Raw genomic sequence first — 16,051 nt, forward strand, 5'->3', positions numbered from 1 at the left:
CAAGCCAAATACTTCTTTGTTTTTGTTTTAATACTCTAATGCCCTATAAACTAAACGAGCCTCGCCCACAGCTTTTCAGAGTGCCTTGGCATTTTCAGACAGTAGCAAGGGCTTATGGGAGCTCAGTCTGGGCAGGAGGAGGGAGTGATGTTACTAGCCAGATATTTCAGAGGCAGAGGGGAGGAGGGGGAATTAGGTTTTCACAGGCTGAGGGCTGGAGATGCAGATCAGCTTGCCTGTGTGTAATGTTTACAAACAGAACATGGCTGCTGTCATTGTATCACAGGAACGAATAATCATATTCTGTTGAAGCTGTTTGCAGCTAGATTTGCTGTGTCTAAACTTTAGATAAGATACAGTATATATATACACAAGTTACTTGTTATAGTTCGTGTTTTCATCTTGGATCCGCTATCCACTATCCAGCCACACAAAAAGTGTAGCGCTGCACCTGACCAATATCAGGGGGGGGGGGGGGCTTTGCAAGGGAGTGCAGCAAAACCTCCCCTTCAGCAAAGCATTCAGGAACCAATATTAGGGACAACAGCCTCATCTCCAGCTCTGTGTGTTCAGGAGTTGGGCCAAATGCAACCAGGGGGCTTATGCAGCAGTTTGGGGACCCCTTTACCAGGGGACACTAAAACAGGGATGCCACTCAGGTAAAGAGGTAAAAGAGGTCATATAAATTCTCGCCTTCTTACCACACGGGGAGTAAAGAGCACACCCCACCTGTGATATGAATGATGTAACTCTGGTGGCTGCATACGTGGCGCAGAACCTTCTGACATCGTCTCACACAAGATAAATTCACATTAGAATAATGAATCGGAGTCCGGTGCTAGTTTATGTGCAGATTACCAAAGCCAAACTAGTTCCACAACCCCATCATCTCCTCCTTCTGCACCCGAGCTGGACACCGTCACCTCACAAGGGAGTACAACTTCACAACAGCTCATCCTGCGACACATCACAGGAATAGGGATAGTCAATGAGATGCAAATCATTTCAAGTTGATGCAGTATTATTCAAATGTTCGTTGTATGCAAATGTATGCAGCTTGAACATGAACCAAATCAAATCCTGTTGAGGTAAAATTTGATTGCAGCCCCTGAGGAGTACGGATGTACGAAACACGTAGGGCGGAGCTACAGGCGTGCAGAGTGGGCATGGGAGATCTTGTACCGTGATATGCTGGCTTTTACATTGGAATAGGGGAGTGCACTTTTTTTTAGATTTTTTAATAAATATGCGGTTTTACGCTATGAGGAGTTCCTTCAGTTAGGTTATGCAGAGCGAGGTTTGAAAACTGTATTTCTTTTGCTGGAATTAAAGAGGCCATGTACTGAAAAAAGGTCCCCTGGGGGGTACTTACCTCGGGAGGGGGAAGCCTTAGGGTCCCAATGAGGCTTCCCCCTCCCCCAAAGTCTCCGGAAATCCTGGACCGACAAGCCTGACAAGCCAGATTTATTTACCTTTCCTGGCTTCAGCGGGTGGCGGCGGCGCTGTTGCGGCTCTCAGCACAGAGATAGACGGAAATAGCCGATCTCTGTCAGGTCCGCTTTACTACGCAGGGGCAGGAGACTTGCGCCTGCACAGTAGAGCAGACCGACAGCGATCGGTTAGTTCCGCCTATCTCAGAGCAGAGAGCCGATACTGCGCCTGCGCTGGAGCCAGGAAGGTAAATATTTACATCTCCGCTATTCGGAGGGGCACGGCTAGACTTCCGTGGGACACAGGAGGACAGGGGAAGCCTCGATAGGATCCGGAGGCTTCCCCCACCCGAGGTGAGTACCCCCAGGGGAACTTTTTCTCGTCACAGGTTTTCTTTAGGATCCGTCTGCCGAGTTGATGCCAGTTGGGGCCTGCTGAAATATACCCACAAGTGTTTTTGCTGTCTTATAACTTGGACGGCAGAGAAAAAAGGTGAGAGGCCACAGGTGACTGTGTTGGCGTCTCTTTGCACGTGAGGAGTGATTAAAAGCTGTTGGTGGATTATGGTATGGTGCTTTTATTGCTGTCTGTGACCTGGCAGCTATAGTGTATGGTGAGGACCTGTGATACCTGTCTTTATGGTGGATGCATACACAGAAGTTCCACTGGGTGTTTTAATATATAAATATTTTGATACAGTATCACGCTGTGGTTTTTTGTTTTTGTTCTGTTTATATTTGATTTTGAGAACTATCACTGCAAGAAGACGGATATAGGAATTGATGCATAAAAACGCAGCGTCCTGGGGAAATTTGGACTATACACTACATGCTTGGTGAATGATACTGCGATCCATAAAGTTGAAGAGAAATCGAGAGCCCAATATGGTGTAGTATGTCAAAATTGATTGGATAAATGAAACAGTGAGATGGTAATACTCACAAACACGGGTTACCACCTAGGTAACCACTCATTAGGCAGGTGAGGAGATTAGACCTGTCCTCACTCAGGATTAAGAAGTCGCTCTCTGTAGATAGGAAGAAAGGGGGTAGATCACCCCTCCACCTGGGGTGGACTCAAATATATTGGTAGGTGAACAGAGGCGCCAGAAGGATAAAAGTACATAAAATTTTTAAAAAATTGCTAGGAGGAAGTGGTGGACTCGCCTCCGTTAAAGCAGACACCTCTGTGAGGTGCTCTGCTTGCTATAACTGAATTGCTGTTGTTTATCCCCTGCTTATTGCCTGAAGAAGTGGGCTGTGCCCGCGAAACGCGTTGCATCTTTGGGGTATTTTCAATAAATGTGTATATCTATACATTTACAGTCCTTGGTGTCTGCTTTAACGGAGGCAAGTCCACCACTTCCCCCCAGCAATTTTTTAAAAATTTTATGTACTTTTATCCTTCTGGCGCCTCTGTTCACCTACCAATATATTGCGATCCATGGACACGTATATTTTTGGACTATAATTATACACATATGTTGTGGCTGAACGCACTTAAATTTGCATAATTTAACACTGATCAGTGGAGGCTGGAGTGAGCGCACTTTCCATAGTTTATTGTTTAACCATTTCAGCCCTCAGTCGTTTTTCACCTTATGCATCCGAGAAATTTTCCCCTCCAATTCATTCGCCAATAACTTTATCACTAAATTATCACAATGAATTGATCTATATCTTGTTTTTTTCTGCCAATAATTAGGCTTTTTTTGGTGGTACATTTTGCTTAGAATATTTTTTTTTCTAAATACATTTTAACAGGACTATTAAGAAAAAATGGGAAAAAACAATTATTTCTCAGTTTTCGGCCATTATAGCTTTACAATAATACATGCTACCGCAATTAAAACCTATGTATTTTATTTACCCATTTATCACGGTTATTACACCATTTAAATGATGTCCCTATCACAATGTATGGCACCAATATTTTGTTTGGAAATAAAAGTGCATTTTTTCAGTTTTGCGTCCATCACTAATTACAAGCTTAGAATTTTAAAAATATTAGTAATACAGGTAAGTCCCCAGTTAATGAACGAGATAGGGACTGTAGGTTCGTTCCTAACCTGAATCTGTTCTTAAGTGGGAACACTGTGCTATCTCTGCCCCCCCCCCCCCCCCCCCTGTGCCTCCAGTGTCCCGCCCCCTGTACCTGCTTATACAAGTTTAAAAGCCATTTTTTCTTTGAATTTTTGAAAAGCAATTTTCTCAAAAACTACAAGTCCAATTAGAGACATTTTTTTACTTGTACCCATGGAAACAGAGAATCCATGCTGTTCGTATCAGCGGGTTATTCGTAAGTCAGGGACTACCTGTATACCCTCTTCACATGCATATTAAAAAAGTTCAGACCCTTAGGTATCTATTTGTTTTTTGTTTTTTTTATTGTAATTTTTTTGTTTTAATTAAAAATTTATTTGGGTAATTTTTGGTGGGGGAAGTAAACAGTTAATTTTAAATGTAATAATATGTGTTTATTTAGTTAAAAAAAAATGCATGTGGATGTAGTTTTACTATTTGGCCACAAGGTGGCCACAGTCAAATTTTTATTTATCCCAGGAAGCGAACGCTCTCCCTTCCAGGAAGTATAGGGAGGACGGCAAGAAAAAAAAAATGTTTCCCTTCAGAAAGCTTGCGGCTTCTCAAAGAAGCCGTCAGACTTAGATCAATGAATGGGAACACTTAGATCAATGAATGGGAACTAAGTTCCCATTCATTGATCTCCGGGCTAACGGGGGGCGGCACGGGAACGCACGATCACGCGCAGCAGCAGCCGAATGGACGGGACAGTCACGTACATTCGGCTAAAATGGTTAAAATTCGACTGACCTATTTCCAAGCTGCATAAATTTGCACACAAAATTTTCATAATCCTGTATCAACTCAAAACTATTTGCATTGCATTGACCATCTCTACACAGGAATTATCACTGAAACTTCCTTTTAACAGGAAGGGGAACGTACAAACAGCATAGCTTCCTGCTGTGCGCTCTGCATGGAAGCACAATGGTCCCTACTGAATAAACTTATCTCCTGAGATTTCTCCCACCTTATTAATATAATTCATTTTAAGCCCCCAAGCAAGTAATAAAACAAACAACAAAAGTTTGCCTCTTTTTTTTTTAATTGCCAAGTGCAAAAAAAAGTAATTTTGTACAGAAAATAAAGAATTATCCACAGAGACAAAACTTACAAAACAGAAAAAAGTTTTGTAAGACAAAATGGAGAGACTCGAGAGCCCCTGATGCAGTGTGTTAAGTAAGACAATCTCCAATATTACATGTAGTGAAATAATACTCACAAAGGTGGGTTACCATCAAGGCAACCACTGTATAGACAGGTGGGGAGATTAGACCCGACCCTACTTGGGTTAAGAGGTTACTCTCTGTAGTTGTTGAAAAAACAACAACATGAGAGGTAACACCCCCTCCTTGAACAGCTAGAAACAGAGGCTTCAAAATATAATAAAATACGCTAAGAACAGTTTAAAAAAGGGAGTGGACTTACCTCCCCATAGACTCAGAAAGTGGGGAATCGGCACAAACCAGACTTTAACCAAAAAGCTCCCAACAGGCAACACATTTCGCAGGTATTCACCTGCTTCTTCAGACCATAAAAGGAGCAACAACAGTGGGTTGCAAAAGTATTCGGCCCCCTTGAAGTTTTCCACATGTTTTCATTTTACTGCCACAAACATGAATCAATTTTATTGGAATTCTACGTGAAAGACCAATACAAAGTGGTGTACATGAGAAGTGGAAGGAAAATCATACATCATTCCAAACATAAAAAAAAAACAAAAAAAAAACTGAAAAGTGGGGTGTACTTAATTATTCAGCTGCCAGTCTTTTAGGGTATGTCTCTACCAGCTTTGCACATCTAGAGACTGAAATCCTTGCCCATTCTTCTTTGCAAATCAGCTCCAGCTCAGTCAGATTAGATGGAAAGCTTTTGTGAACAGCAGTTTTCAGATCTTGCCACAGATTCTCGATTGTATTTAGATCTGGACTTTGACTGGGCCATTCTAACACATGGATATATTTGGTTTTAAACCATTCCATTGTTGCCCTGGCTTTATGGTTTAGGGTCGTTGTCCTGCTGGAAGGTGAACCTCCGCCCCAGTCTCAAGTCTTTTGCAGTCTCTAAGAGGTTTTCTTCCAAGTTTGCCCTGTATTTGGCTCCATCCATCTTCCCATCAACTCTGACCAGCTTCCCTGTCCCTGCTGAAGAGAAGCACCCCCAGAACATGATGCTGCCACCACCATATTTGACAGTGGGGATGGTGTGTTCAGAGTGATGTGCAGTGTTCGTTTTCCGCCACACATAGCGTTTTGCATTTTGGCCAAAAAGTTCAATTTTGGTCTCATCTGACCAGAGCACCTTCTTCCACATGTTTTCTGTGTCCCCCACATGGCTTGTGGCAAACTGCAAAAGGGACTTCTTATGCTTTTCGGTTAACAATGCCTTTCTTCTTACCACCCTTCCATAAAGGCCAACTTTGTGCAGTGCATGACTAATAGTTGTCCTATGGACAGATTCCCCCACCTGAGCTGTAGATCTCTGCAGCTCATCCAGAGTCACCATGGGCCTCTTGACTGCATTTCTGATCAGCGCTCTCCTTGTTTGGCCTGTGAGTTTAGGTGGACGGACTTGTCTTGGTAGGTTTACAGTTGTGCCATACTCCTTCCATTTCTGAATGATCGCTTGAACACTGCTCCTTGGGATGTTCAAGGCTTTGGAAATCTTTTTGTAGCCTAAGCCTGCTTTAAATTTCTCAATAACTATCAATGACCTGTCTGGTGTGTTCTTTGGACTTCACGGTGTTGTTGCTCCCAATATTCTCTTAGACAACCTCTGAGGCCCTCGCAGAGTAGCTGTATTTGTACTGACATTAGATTACACACAGGTGCACTCTATTTAGCCAGTAGCACTCATCAGGAAATGTCTATGGGCAACTGACTGCACTCAGATCAAAGGGGGCTGAATAATTACACACACCCCACTTTGCAGTTATTTATTTGTAAAAAAAATGTTTAGAATCATGTATGAATTTCGATCCACTTCTCATGTGTACACCACTTTGTGTTGGTCTTTCACGTGGAATTCCAATAAAATTGACTCATGTTCGTGGCAGTAATGTGACAAAATGTGGAAAACTTCAAGGGGTCGAATACTTTTGCAAACCACTGTATATTTGACCCTACTAGTTGCTCCTTTTATTGCCTTAAGAAGTGGGTGGATACCTGTGAAACATGTTGCCTGTTAGGAGCTTTTTGATTAAAGTCTGATTTGTGCTGAATCTAGACTTTCTGAGTCTATGTTTGGAGAGATAAATCCACCATTGCCTCCTATTTTAAACTGTTTTTAGCATATTTTATTCTATTTCGTTGCCTCTATTTCTAGCTGTTCAATTAGGAGAATAGTTGATTGCACATGGGCCAAGGCCTCATATGTGCAGAGCAGGGATAAGGTCCTCCAGCACCCAAGGCTGAGACACCAAAGTGCGCCTCCCATCCCTCCCACCCCAGCCGTCACACACTGATTGCTATTACACTAAGAGGCGCCACAGGGCCCACAACCTCCCCAACACCTTAATCTCTAGTTATCTGGCTTGCAGTCACTGCTATGTATCCCATTTTCTTATTTCTTTATGCTTCAAACACAATTAGGAACGACAGCTGAATGAATTGTGCGCCTCCTCCCACACTGCGCCCTGAGGCTGGAGCCTCTCCAGCCTTTGCCTCGGCCCGGCCCTGCATATGTGTATCACCTCGGGAAACACAACCTCTATAAACACAGGCCTGGCAGCCAGTGAGAGCCACAGTCAGCAGATGACAAGTCCCAGGAAATTCTCCAGCTATTCGGGATTTCCCAAGCAAAGGGTTGAGGCCAGGCCGTCTAAGCTGGACAGAGGATTTGCCCCAAGGCCCAGGCTGGCTCTCCTGTCCCAGAAAAAGGCCAGACTGAAGAGAGTTTCCACAGATTCAGCCCATGTAATGGATAACAGCGCCGCATGTCACATGACGCACACACACCACCATGACTGGGCTCCTGCCGCAAGCTCGGCAATTAGAGGTGCGCTCGCCACTGACACACAGATAATAGTGCTTTCATCTGCTATAAAGGCTGAATGACAAGATCTTCTCCCAGCAGTAATTTCAGGCAATGACGCGGGCACTTGTGCTGCCATCCCGGATGCTACGGAACCGCCGTTATCCTCATCACAACAGGGGCGACACCGCACGGCCATTATCCTCATGATTCCAACGGGGCGACACATCATGGCCATTGTCCTCATTTCAACAGGGGTGACACCGCATGGCTATTATCCTCATCATCCTAACAGGAGCAACACCTCACCACCATTAGCCTCATCATTCCAACATGATGTGATTCAGACTATACTGCAGCCAAAGAGCACAGCAGGACTGCCACCCAACTGGCATTCTTTAACAGGAAATAAATATAGCAGCCCCGCTATCCCTCTCACTTCAGATTCCCTTTAAGCTGTAGCATTTTAAAGTGTTACATTTGCAGACACTCCATTACAAGATTCTGTGAGGTCTGGTAGATGAATTTCAAGTTTGGAAACCCCGGTAAGGAGTAAAAAAAAACAAAAAAAAAAGACAAAAAGACCAACAGCAGCCAATTGTGTAGTATGTATGCTAAATGTAAAGAAATAACTACCCACAAATGTCAGTTGCTATAGGCAACCACAATTTCTGGCATGTGGAGAAGGACAGTTTCCACTCAATTATGACTCGGTTGGGTCAACGCGAGTTGGGCTCCAGAAAAAACGAAGGACCGCTGGATGTAGTCACAGAGGTAACCCTGGGACAGGGGAGGAGATAATGCAAGATGGGAGGAGGTGCTCCAATTGTGATACAATATGCAGTGAGTGGAGGGAAGTAATAGGCGCGGTCTTACCTTGTGATAAGAGGTTAAGATTTTTGTTAGACACCAATAAAAAGACAAAGCGTTTCATGGGACCTGCCCGCTTCCTCAGGTCAATACGGAACAGTGTCTTAGCTATGTATCTCCATTTCAGAGCGCCAAGAAATGGTGGTGCTCTGAAACGGAGATACACAGCTCAGGCACTGTCTCGTATCGACCTGAGGAAGCGGGCAGGATTCGTTAAACGCTTTGTCTTTTTATTTGTGTCTAACAATAAAAATCTTAACCTCTTATCATGAGGCAAGACTGTTCTGATTACTTACCTCCACTCACTGCATATTGTATCCCAATTGGGAAGCCTCCTCACATCTTGCATTACACCATTTCAAGAGCCATAGACATGTAATGTCACACACTTTGTGAGGTCGGTGGAAGTCCCTATATGCCCGGCTTCTGAGAGACACCAGCTGGGAACGGAGCTAAGAGGCGGGGAATGTGTTCTATCAGGTTCGGGGAGCATGATTCCTGGAAGAGAAGCCTTATGTGACCACCAGAGGAAACAAAGATCTATGTAAGTCAGAATTTGTCAGCAAAGAGAAAAAACTGGTGGAGGAGACGGTGAGAAGAAGGTGAAGGCTGGTTTATACGGGGCTAAGACTAAAGATACCTAACAGGTCTGGCTAGCTATTGACACCAGTGTACAGCAGTGATAGAAACATTAACAGTAAATCAAAGATTTATTTTATCAAAGACAAGACACTTACCTGACTCTGTCCTGCATTTAACAGTGAGAACCATGACTTACCTTTATTTCAGGACTTTAACAACCTTCCCCCAAAAGCCTCCCTCCCTCCCCACACCACCCAAAAATAGCAAATGAGGGGATTACTGAGGATACCCCCACATCTGTGAGCAGGAAATTCATTTCATCATTATATCAGGCATGCACCAATAACTAGAGCTTTGGTTTAGCATCCAACCTTCAAATCCCCCGCAGTTAGCAGAATTACCACTAGGTGTCAGGCTGACTGCAATTATATTTTATTTTGGATGCAGAACCAAAGCCCCTTCTATATCCACCCTTACCCTGCACAAGAACAACCATATAGAAATTTTAAAAAAAAGCCCAAATTCAATTAAACAACAAGAGAGCGAGATAGAACAAAAATGAGAGTTGAGGGTATAAACTTACTGGCGTTACAGTTTATCCTGATACAGTCTAGATGGGGAGAAAATAAAATGAAAGATGAATTTGTATCCTTCAAGGTTACAGCTGCAGTCATCCAAAAACAGTAAGGTCCACCCTTCCGGGGACTGACACACGCAACATTAGTGGCCATTTTATATGTCTAGGCGATGGGAGAGGTGGTGAGCGCAGTGGGAGGGGCTAGTGTGTGCAGTGTACTGTGGGCCTAATGGTCAACCGCGACTGGTGCCAACGGCGGTAATAAGGTCTGCTTAGACAGCAGTGAAACATAATATTCTAGGACATAGTAAAGTGTGACAAATTGGGGGGTGAGTACAGCCCCATCATATGTGTACTTCAAAATGTGAGACCTTTACAATCTATAAAATGGCCACGTACAAACAGCAAACCGCACGAACTCACTGCTCAAGAACCGCCAGTCACCTTCAGGGGGGACATTTCAAAGTAACGAAAGGATTAGGGCTCCCCGCTGTAATGGGCTGATGTTAGAGGGCCAAAGCCTGTCGTGCAGAGGTCCTTGAGAAGGACCTCCTAATAGGAGACCTCCGAAGAGGCCATTCGGATCTGCAAAGTGTCTGCTGTGAACACCATGGTGCTTCTACAACTCTCTGAGATATTTCTCACTGGGAAACAGCTACAACCAAATCATTCCAAGCAGATCAGAAGGAAATTTAACGGTTTACTGCTGTGGCAGGAGAGGAAGGTTGTCATTTGAGGAATACATCTGAGATGGTTGCAAGTAGCTGGACTTTTCTCTGAACTTCCTTTCCATAGTAAGGAGGATAAATCTAGCGCTCTATAGACAGGAATCTACTTTCCTGAGAGTCAGAGGGCCTCTGGGGTTTTTCCTGATGGAATATTGTGGCTTTGAGCCGTTTCGTGCGATTTGGTTTGCTATGTGTCGTCAACCGCAACAGAAAAGTGGGAGCAAACAGCCTCAGAGAACCGGGGAGAGCAGCAAATAGTGGTATATTGATGTATGAATGTAAGAGAGACGGGGGCATCAAACGCAGGGAAGAGGGATGTGGGTCCTGGAACCAGAACCTGGAGCATCCAAAAGAGAAGATCAGAACCTCCACCTGACCAAACATGGACAATGCCAAGGAGGAGTATGATGGGGTGGAGAGGAACAGAAAACAGAAAGATAGATGGAGCAAAGAGGAAGACTGAGAGGAAGATGGCAGAGAAAGAAAAAGGTGGGATGAAAGGGTGTGGTCAAGGCTGTGGAGTCGGTACAAAAATAATCCGACTCCAAATCCGACTCCTCAGTTTATGAAACCTCCGACTCCAGGTACCCAAAATTGCTCCGACTCCACAACCCTTGCAGGACTATGGGGTGGGTACAAAAATCATCGGACTCCTCAATTTATGAACCACCGACTCCAGGCACCCAAAATTACTCCGACTCCTTGACGCCTACTCCACAGCTCTGGGTGTGGGGAGTATATTTTAGGAGGAAAAGGGAGGACCAAAAGAAATAACAAACAAGTATGAAATTAGATAAAAGAAGTAAAGTGTAAACTAGAGAGTCCTTGGTTTCTCCAGCAAAAAGAAGGAAGGAAATAATGCACAGGGAACCTCCAGAAGGTGTTCCAGAAGCTCTGATGAGGTGCAATCATGGGGAAGGTGGAGATCTGGACAGACAGGAGGTGGAGAGGTGTGAGGTTCTGACCCTCCATCCTAGGATGGACTTCTATGTAGAGCTCCTATGTTGGCTGCTGTATAACAGCAGGCCACTTTGCACACCCCTAAAAGCTGCTCCACACACTGTGTTCTCAAGGCTGTTTGCTGAACGGGCCGCAGGCTTCAGGCCTTTGAAGGGTAGTGAGTGCCATCTTTTGAGACAGTATGGCCAATGGAACAAGATCAACTTAAACACTGGAACAGAAATACAGACAGCACAAACATTGACACCACACAAAAAGCACTGGAGGGGGTAAAGACAACGGTGAACCAACACAGCCTCCAATTCAACATCACTATATTATCTTATGGTCTAGAAACAAAAACAATTGGGTAAATAAATGTTATCGGTAAATGGTTTGATCACTAGAAAGTTCCTCTGTGCAGACTGTGTTGGTTGGAGGACAAGTAAGACAATGTAGTGAAATAATAAAATGAAGGAAAGAGGAATCTGCATGATGGGAATGAGAAGCAGAGAATGAGTCATACAATCAGGAATCCCCCCACCTCTGGACACCATCGTCTTCAGGAATTTCGCTCAACGAGAAAAGCAGACATAGGCTGCAGTTTTCAGGCACTCCTAATCATCCACAGGTGGCCTACTACTGCCCACCATGTATGACAAGAGTTTATAATGGCGACTGGATGCAATGGGGTGCAGGATGGGGGTTGCCTCTCCCAATTCCTCTTTAGCCCTGCAGTTGCTGGAGACGCCGTCGGTGGGTTACTGGACATAACGCAGGGACGGTGCCTCCAGAACCTTAACTGGTAGATGAAGAGTAATGAGAGTTTTTCCCAGCGACCTTGTGGGCCGGTGGGAGGAGGGGAACATGCAGCAGTGTAAGACATCAGTGCGGCCAGAGACAGCAAACAGAAAGACGATGACATGGGTGCCCTGCCCGCCCACAGAGGAGAAGGATCATACGATACCTAAGTTGACCGTTAGTTTAACTTTGCCGCCATCCAGCTCCAGGCGCAGAGTGTCGGCAGAGTCCCGGGACGTCGTGGCCACCAGCAGTCCGTAGGCTCGCTGAGACTTGAAGCGGAAAGACACGTCTTCAGCTTCTGTGTGCATCACCACCGGCATGACAATCTTCATGTACATGCTGCCGTCATAGCTGAGAACAGAGGCCTCTGGAAAGAAGAAGAGACATGAGAGGATAAGACAAACAGAACCAAAATTTACCACAACTCCGTACAAATCCTCTACATCAATATAAAGGACAGAACTCATGCCTTACTCCAGCTTCTGTACAAGACAACTGAATGAATACCGGGAGGGGGGAAAAGACCTCTGTGTTTTATCACATGTAGCCTTCTGGTCATATCTCTCCACCCCATTCTATCATGTATCAATCGGTATTGATAACCAGGTCAGAATTCTACATATATGGTGCAACCCTAAGCACAGAGCTTTATTGCATCCATGGTACATTGCCCAAGGCACATCTATAGAACTGAAAGACTATACAACAGCACAGCACAACCAACACTATCTGCAGACTCCACTGTGAGGTACACCTGCTGACTGCTGTGTCTAGAAGGAGAGTCACATGATCATCAGAGCAGCTGATAGAAATACTAAGAAGGAGAAGAGTGGAATGTTAATCAGAAAGCAGAAGAAGATTTGTTCGTGGTTTTCAGAAATGACATGATGCGCCTGTGACTAATCTTTAAACATGCCACTCAGCAGACCAGTGGCATCATCATGAAGGCAGCCTATCCATTCACTAGAGAATGGTGACCTCGACATGTAGGCAGCTCATCCACTTACTAGAGACCACTGACATCACCTCAGTTTATTGAAAACACTGACTCCGACTTCAGGTACCCAAAATTGCTCCGACTCCGACTTCACAGCCCTGTATAAACTTTCAAGTACCACCAGTGTGCCTGCGCAGTAGAGCAGTCTCGATCGGGCTCGTCTATTTGACCACACGCCGACAAGGAGATAGATCTTCTGGGGATCCCAGCGCTGGATCCCATCTACTGAGAAGGAAGGGGGAAGCCTCTTTAGGATCCAGAGAATACCCCCTCCCAAGGTAAGTACCACCTAGGGGTACTTTTTTTTTCTTACATGTACAATTTAAGAAAAGGGGTGGCATATAGGAGGGGAAAAGCAGGAGGAATTGATGTGAAAAAGGAATCAAAGTTAGATTTCTAGCCTACAGATTGCCATTACTGGTGTGTACTACCTGGCCAACACCTAAGTACCACTGGTGGTACATGTACTATGGGCTGAAAAGCCCTGCACTAGAGAACTGTGTCCTCACCATGTAGGCAGCCTATCCATTCACTAGAGACTGGTGACATCACTGAGAATGCAGCCTATCCACTCACTAGAGACCAGTGACATCACCATGAAGGAAGCCTATCCATTTACCAGAGACCAGTGACATCCCTGAGGATGCAGCCTATCCATTTACCAGAGACCAGTGACATCACTGACAGTGTAGCCTATATATTCACTAGAGACCAGTCGCATTAGCATGAAAGTGTCAGATGACAATCATTTGGTATTTCCCGGTTTAGTAGTGACATTTACTCTTGGCTCGTGTTATGTATACAGGGGGTGGAGGGTGGAAAGCATATTCATCACAGTGGATGCGAATGACGAGGGAGATGCTGACGTATGGAATTAGTCAGGCTATTTGGAGGCTGCTGTGATGCACTATGTGGTGCTGATGTCATCCATCCCCTCTTCTAACAATGGCAGCATATTGCAAGAGAACAGCTCAGTGCACAAATCACTCCTTTCACCGAGCACTACCGCATCATACCGAAGGTGGACCGCACTCCACCGCACAGAGAGAAGGGGGGTGAGAAGACAGAGGGAGGGAGGAGAAAGAGAGCAAAGAAAGAGAGATCACCCCACCAAAACCCCAAGACTTACCCTTTACTTCCCTTCCATGCCCCCCATTTCTCTGTGTGTATCTTGGTCATGCCAATAAAGTGCATTTTAATTTGGTTCGAAAGAGAGATGGGGTAGAGGAGAGCAAAAGAGGAGACATAGAGGGGGAAATAGAGAGAGACAAGGGAGAAAGATGAGCGAGAAAGAGAAGACAGGGGACAGAATCCTAGAGAGCAGAATAGGAGGAAAAACATACAATGTCATCAAGAGCTTATCCAGTGTGAATAAGTGCAAAGTAAAGTGAATAGGAAAAGAACACCTTTTCCCCCCAGGGTTGGGGGGTAAGATAGGGCTGCAGCCTGCGTCCAACTCACTTCAACATATACATCAATAAACTGCCCTCTGCCCTGGAGGCCTCACCAGCACCCGGACTCGCCCTACGTGACACAACAGTGACGTTCCTACTGTATGCAGATAACCTCTCATTGTTATCGCCAATGGAGAACGACCTGCGAGATAGGGCTGTGATGTCAGTACAAAAATCCTCTGATTCCAACCCTGACTCCTTAGTTTATGATTCCTCCGACTCCTCTAATTTGCATATAACAATCTTGTTGATTGTAAGTATGTAACATAAAAAGCATTTCATCACTGCCAAAGCTGAGGAATTTTAAAGCTATATTAAGATGGCATCTGCTTTGGGGAACAAAAAGCTCCTGGCCAGGAAGCCGACACTCAACCCTGTTGGCCATCCCGGCCTGTCATTGTCACCATGAATGCCCCTGCAGGTCGTATGTATAATAAAATTCACCGGAGCCCCATGTCTGCTGGGTTCCAGCGTGTAGCAATTACACCTTGTAGAAAAAGGCCTCTACCTTTTCTATATCTGATAGAGAAAAGGCCAGGGTCATCTTCTGCAAAGGGGCAGATCTATGCACCAGAACCCAAGCGGATACGGGGTTTCAGGAAATCTTATTAAACAGACAATGTGTGGGGACAGTCTAACTTTTTTTGAGCATTAGCCTAACGCTATGTTTTTTTATGTACATCAAAGATGCATTTTAACTAAACTCAGGAGGTAGATGTAAAGTAGCTGTTGAATAGAAATCAAAACTAGTCCTTGGTAAGAGTACTTTTAGAAGGTAGAAACTGGAATAAAGAACATCGATCTGGCCCTAGGAAATCGAACGGTGTGTACATCTAAAAGTAATGTGCAGGTATTCTGCAGGAGTGAGGGGATGAGGGGATTCTTGCTCTATTACACATTCTTGCTCTATTACACATTCTTGCTCTATTACACATTCTTCCTCTATTACGCATTCTTCATGTGCAATCTGAACCAGGTTTATGGCTGGATCACACTTGGCGATTCTTCAGCGTTTTGCTGATCGCCAGCGATGCTGCTAATATATCCCTATGGGTACATTTACACTGCAGCGTTTGCGATTTCGATAAATCTTTGGGGGCGATCCCACTGTGATTCTCATTCTATTGAACGGGAATCACAAGCACAAATCGTGAGATTTTCGTGATCGCAAATCGTGATCACGGAGCGGAACTCGATCGTGGGCTAGCAGCGCTTCAAGTGCCGAGTGTAGACTAACCCTTGGTGATAGACAACACCTCTGCATTCAGTGTGCACAATCTTAGTGGATTTACTACAGCTCTACGGAGAGTGCATAGGTAGAGTATAGGACTACAGCACTGTGTAACTAAATGTAAATCGTGGTCAACAACCCCAAATTTAACATATCAAATGAATTACGCTAATTTTACGAGCAAAGGTAGTGCATACATTTGCATAAGCCTGCATCAACGAGGGCAGAAGGAGAGAACGGCAGAGAATGAGATGGCTAGATAGTAACATGGAAGTAATAAACATGAGCTTGGACCAGCTTCGAGAAGCCGTAGAGTATGAAGGCTCCTGGCCTACGGTGGTCCATGGGGTAGCAAAGAGTCAGACATGACTGAATAGCTACTGCA

At 44.8% G+C, this 16,051-nt stretch overlaps 1 protein-coding gene across 21 annotated transcripts in view; it reads right to left on the reverse strand.

The window, feature by feature from the left end:
• Positions 1–16,051, reverse strand: part of NRXN3 (neurexin 3) — a 705,883-nt gene that overhangs the window by 415,888 nt on the left and 273,944 nt on the right. For all 21 annotated transcript variants that reach the window (XR_011024153.1, XR_011024152.1, XR_011024151.1 and 18 more), the window contains 2 exons: positions 12,148–12,351; positions 9,520–9,546 (listed from right to left, as the gene is read on the reverse strand). Coding sequence is in view for 18 of the 21 variants with exons in the window: in XM_068254465.1 (XP_068110566.1) it covers positions 9,520–9,546; positions 12,148–12,351 (231 nt within the window). In the remaining 3 variants the exon portion in view is untranslated. The remainder of the gene's footprint in view (positions 1–9,519; positions 9,547–12,147; positions 12,352–16,051) is intronic.

This window comes from Hyperolius riggenbachi, chromosome 9 (genome assembly GCF_040937935.1).
Source record: "Hyperolius riggenbachi isolate aHypRig1 chromosome 9, aHypRig1.pri, whole genome shotgun sequence".
In the NCBI taxonomy this organism is placed as follows: domain Eukaryota; kingdom Metazoa; phylum Chordata; class Amphibia; order Anura; family Hyperoliidae; genus Hyperolius; species Hyperolius riggenbachi.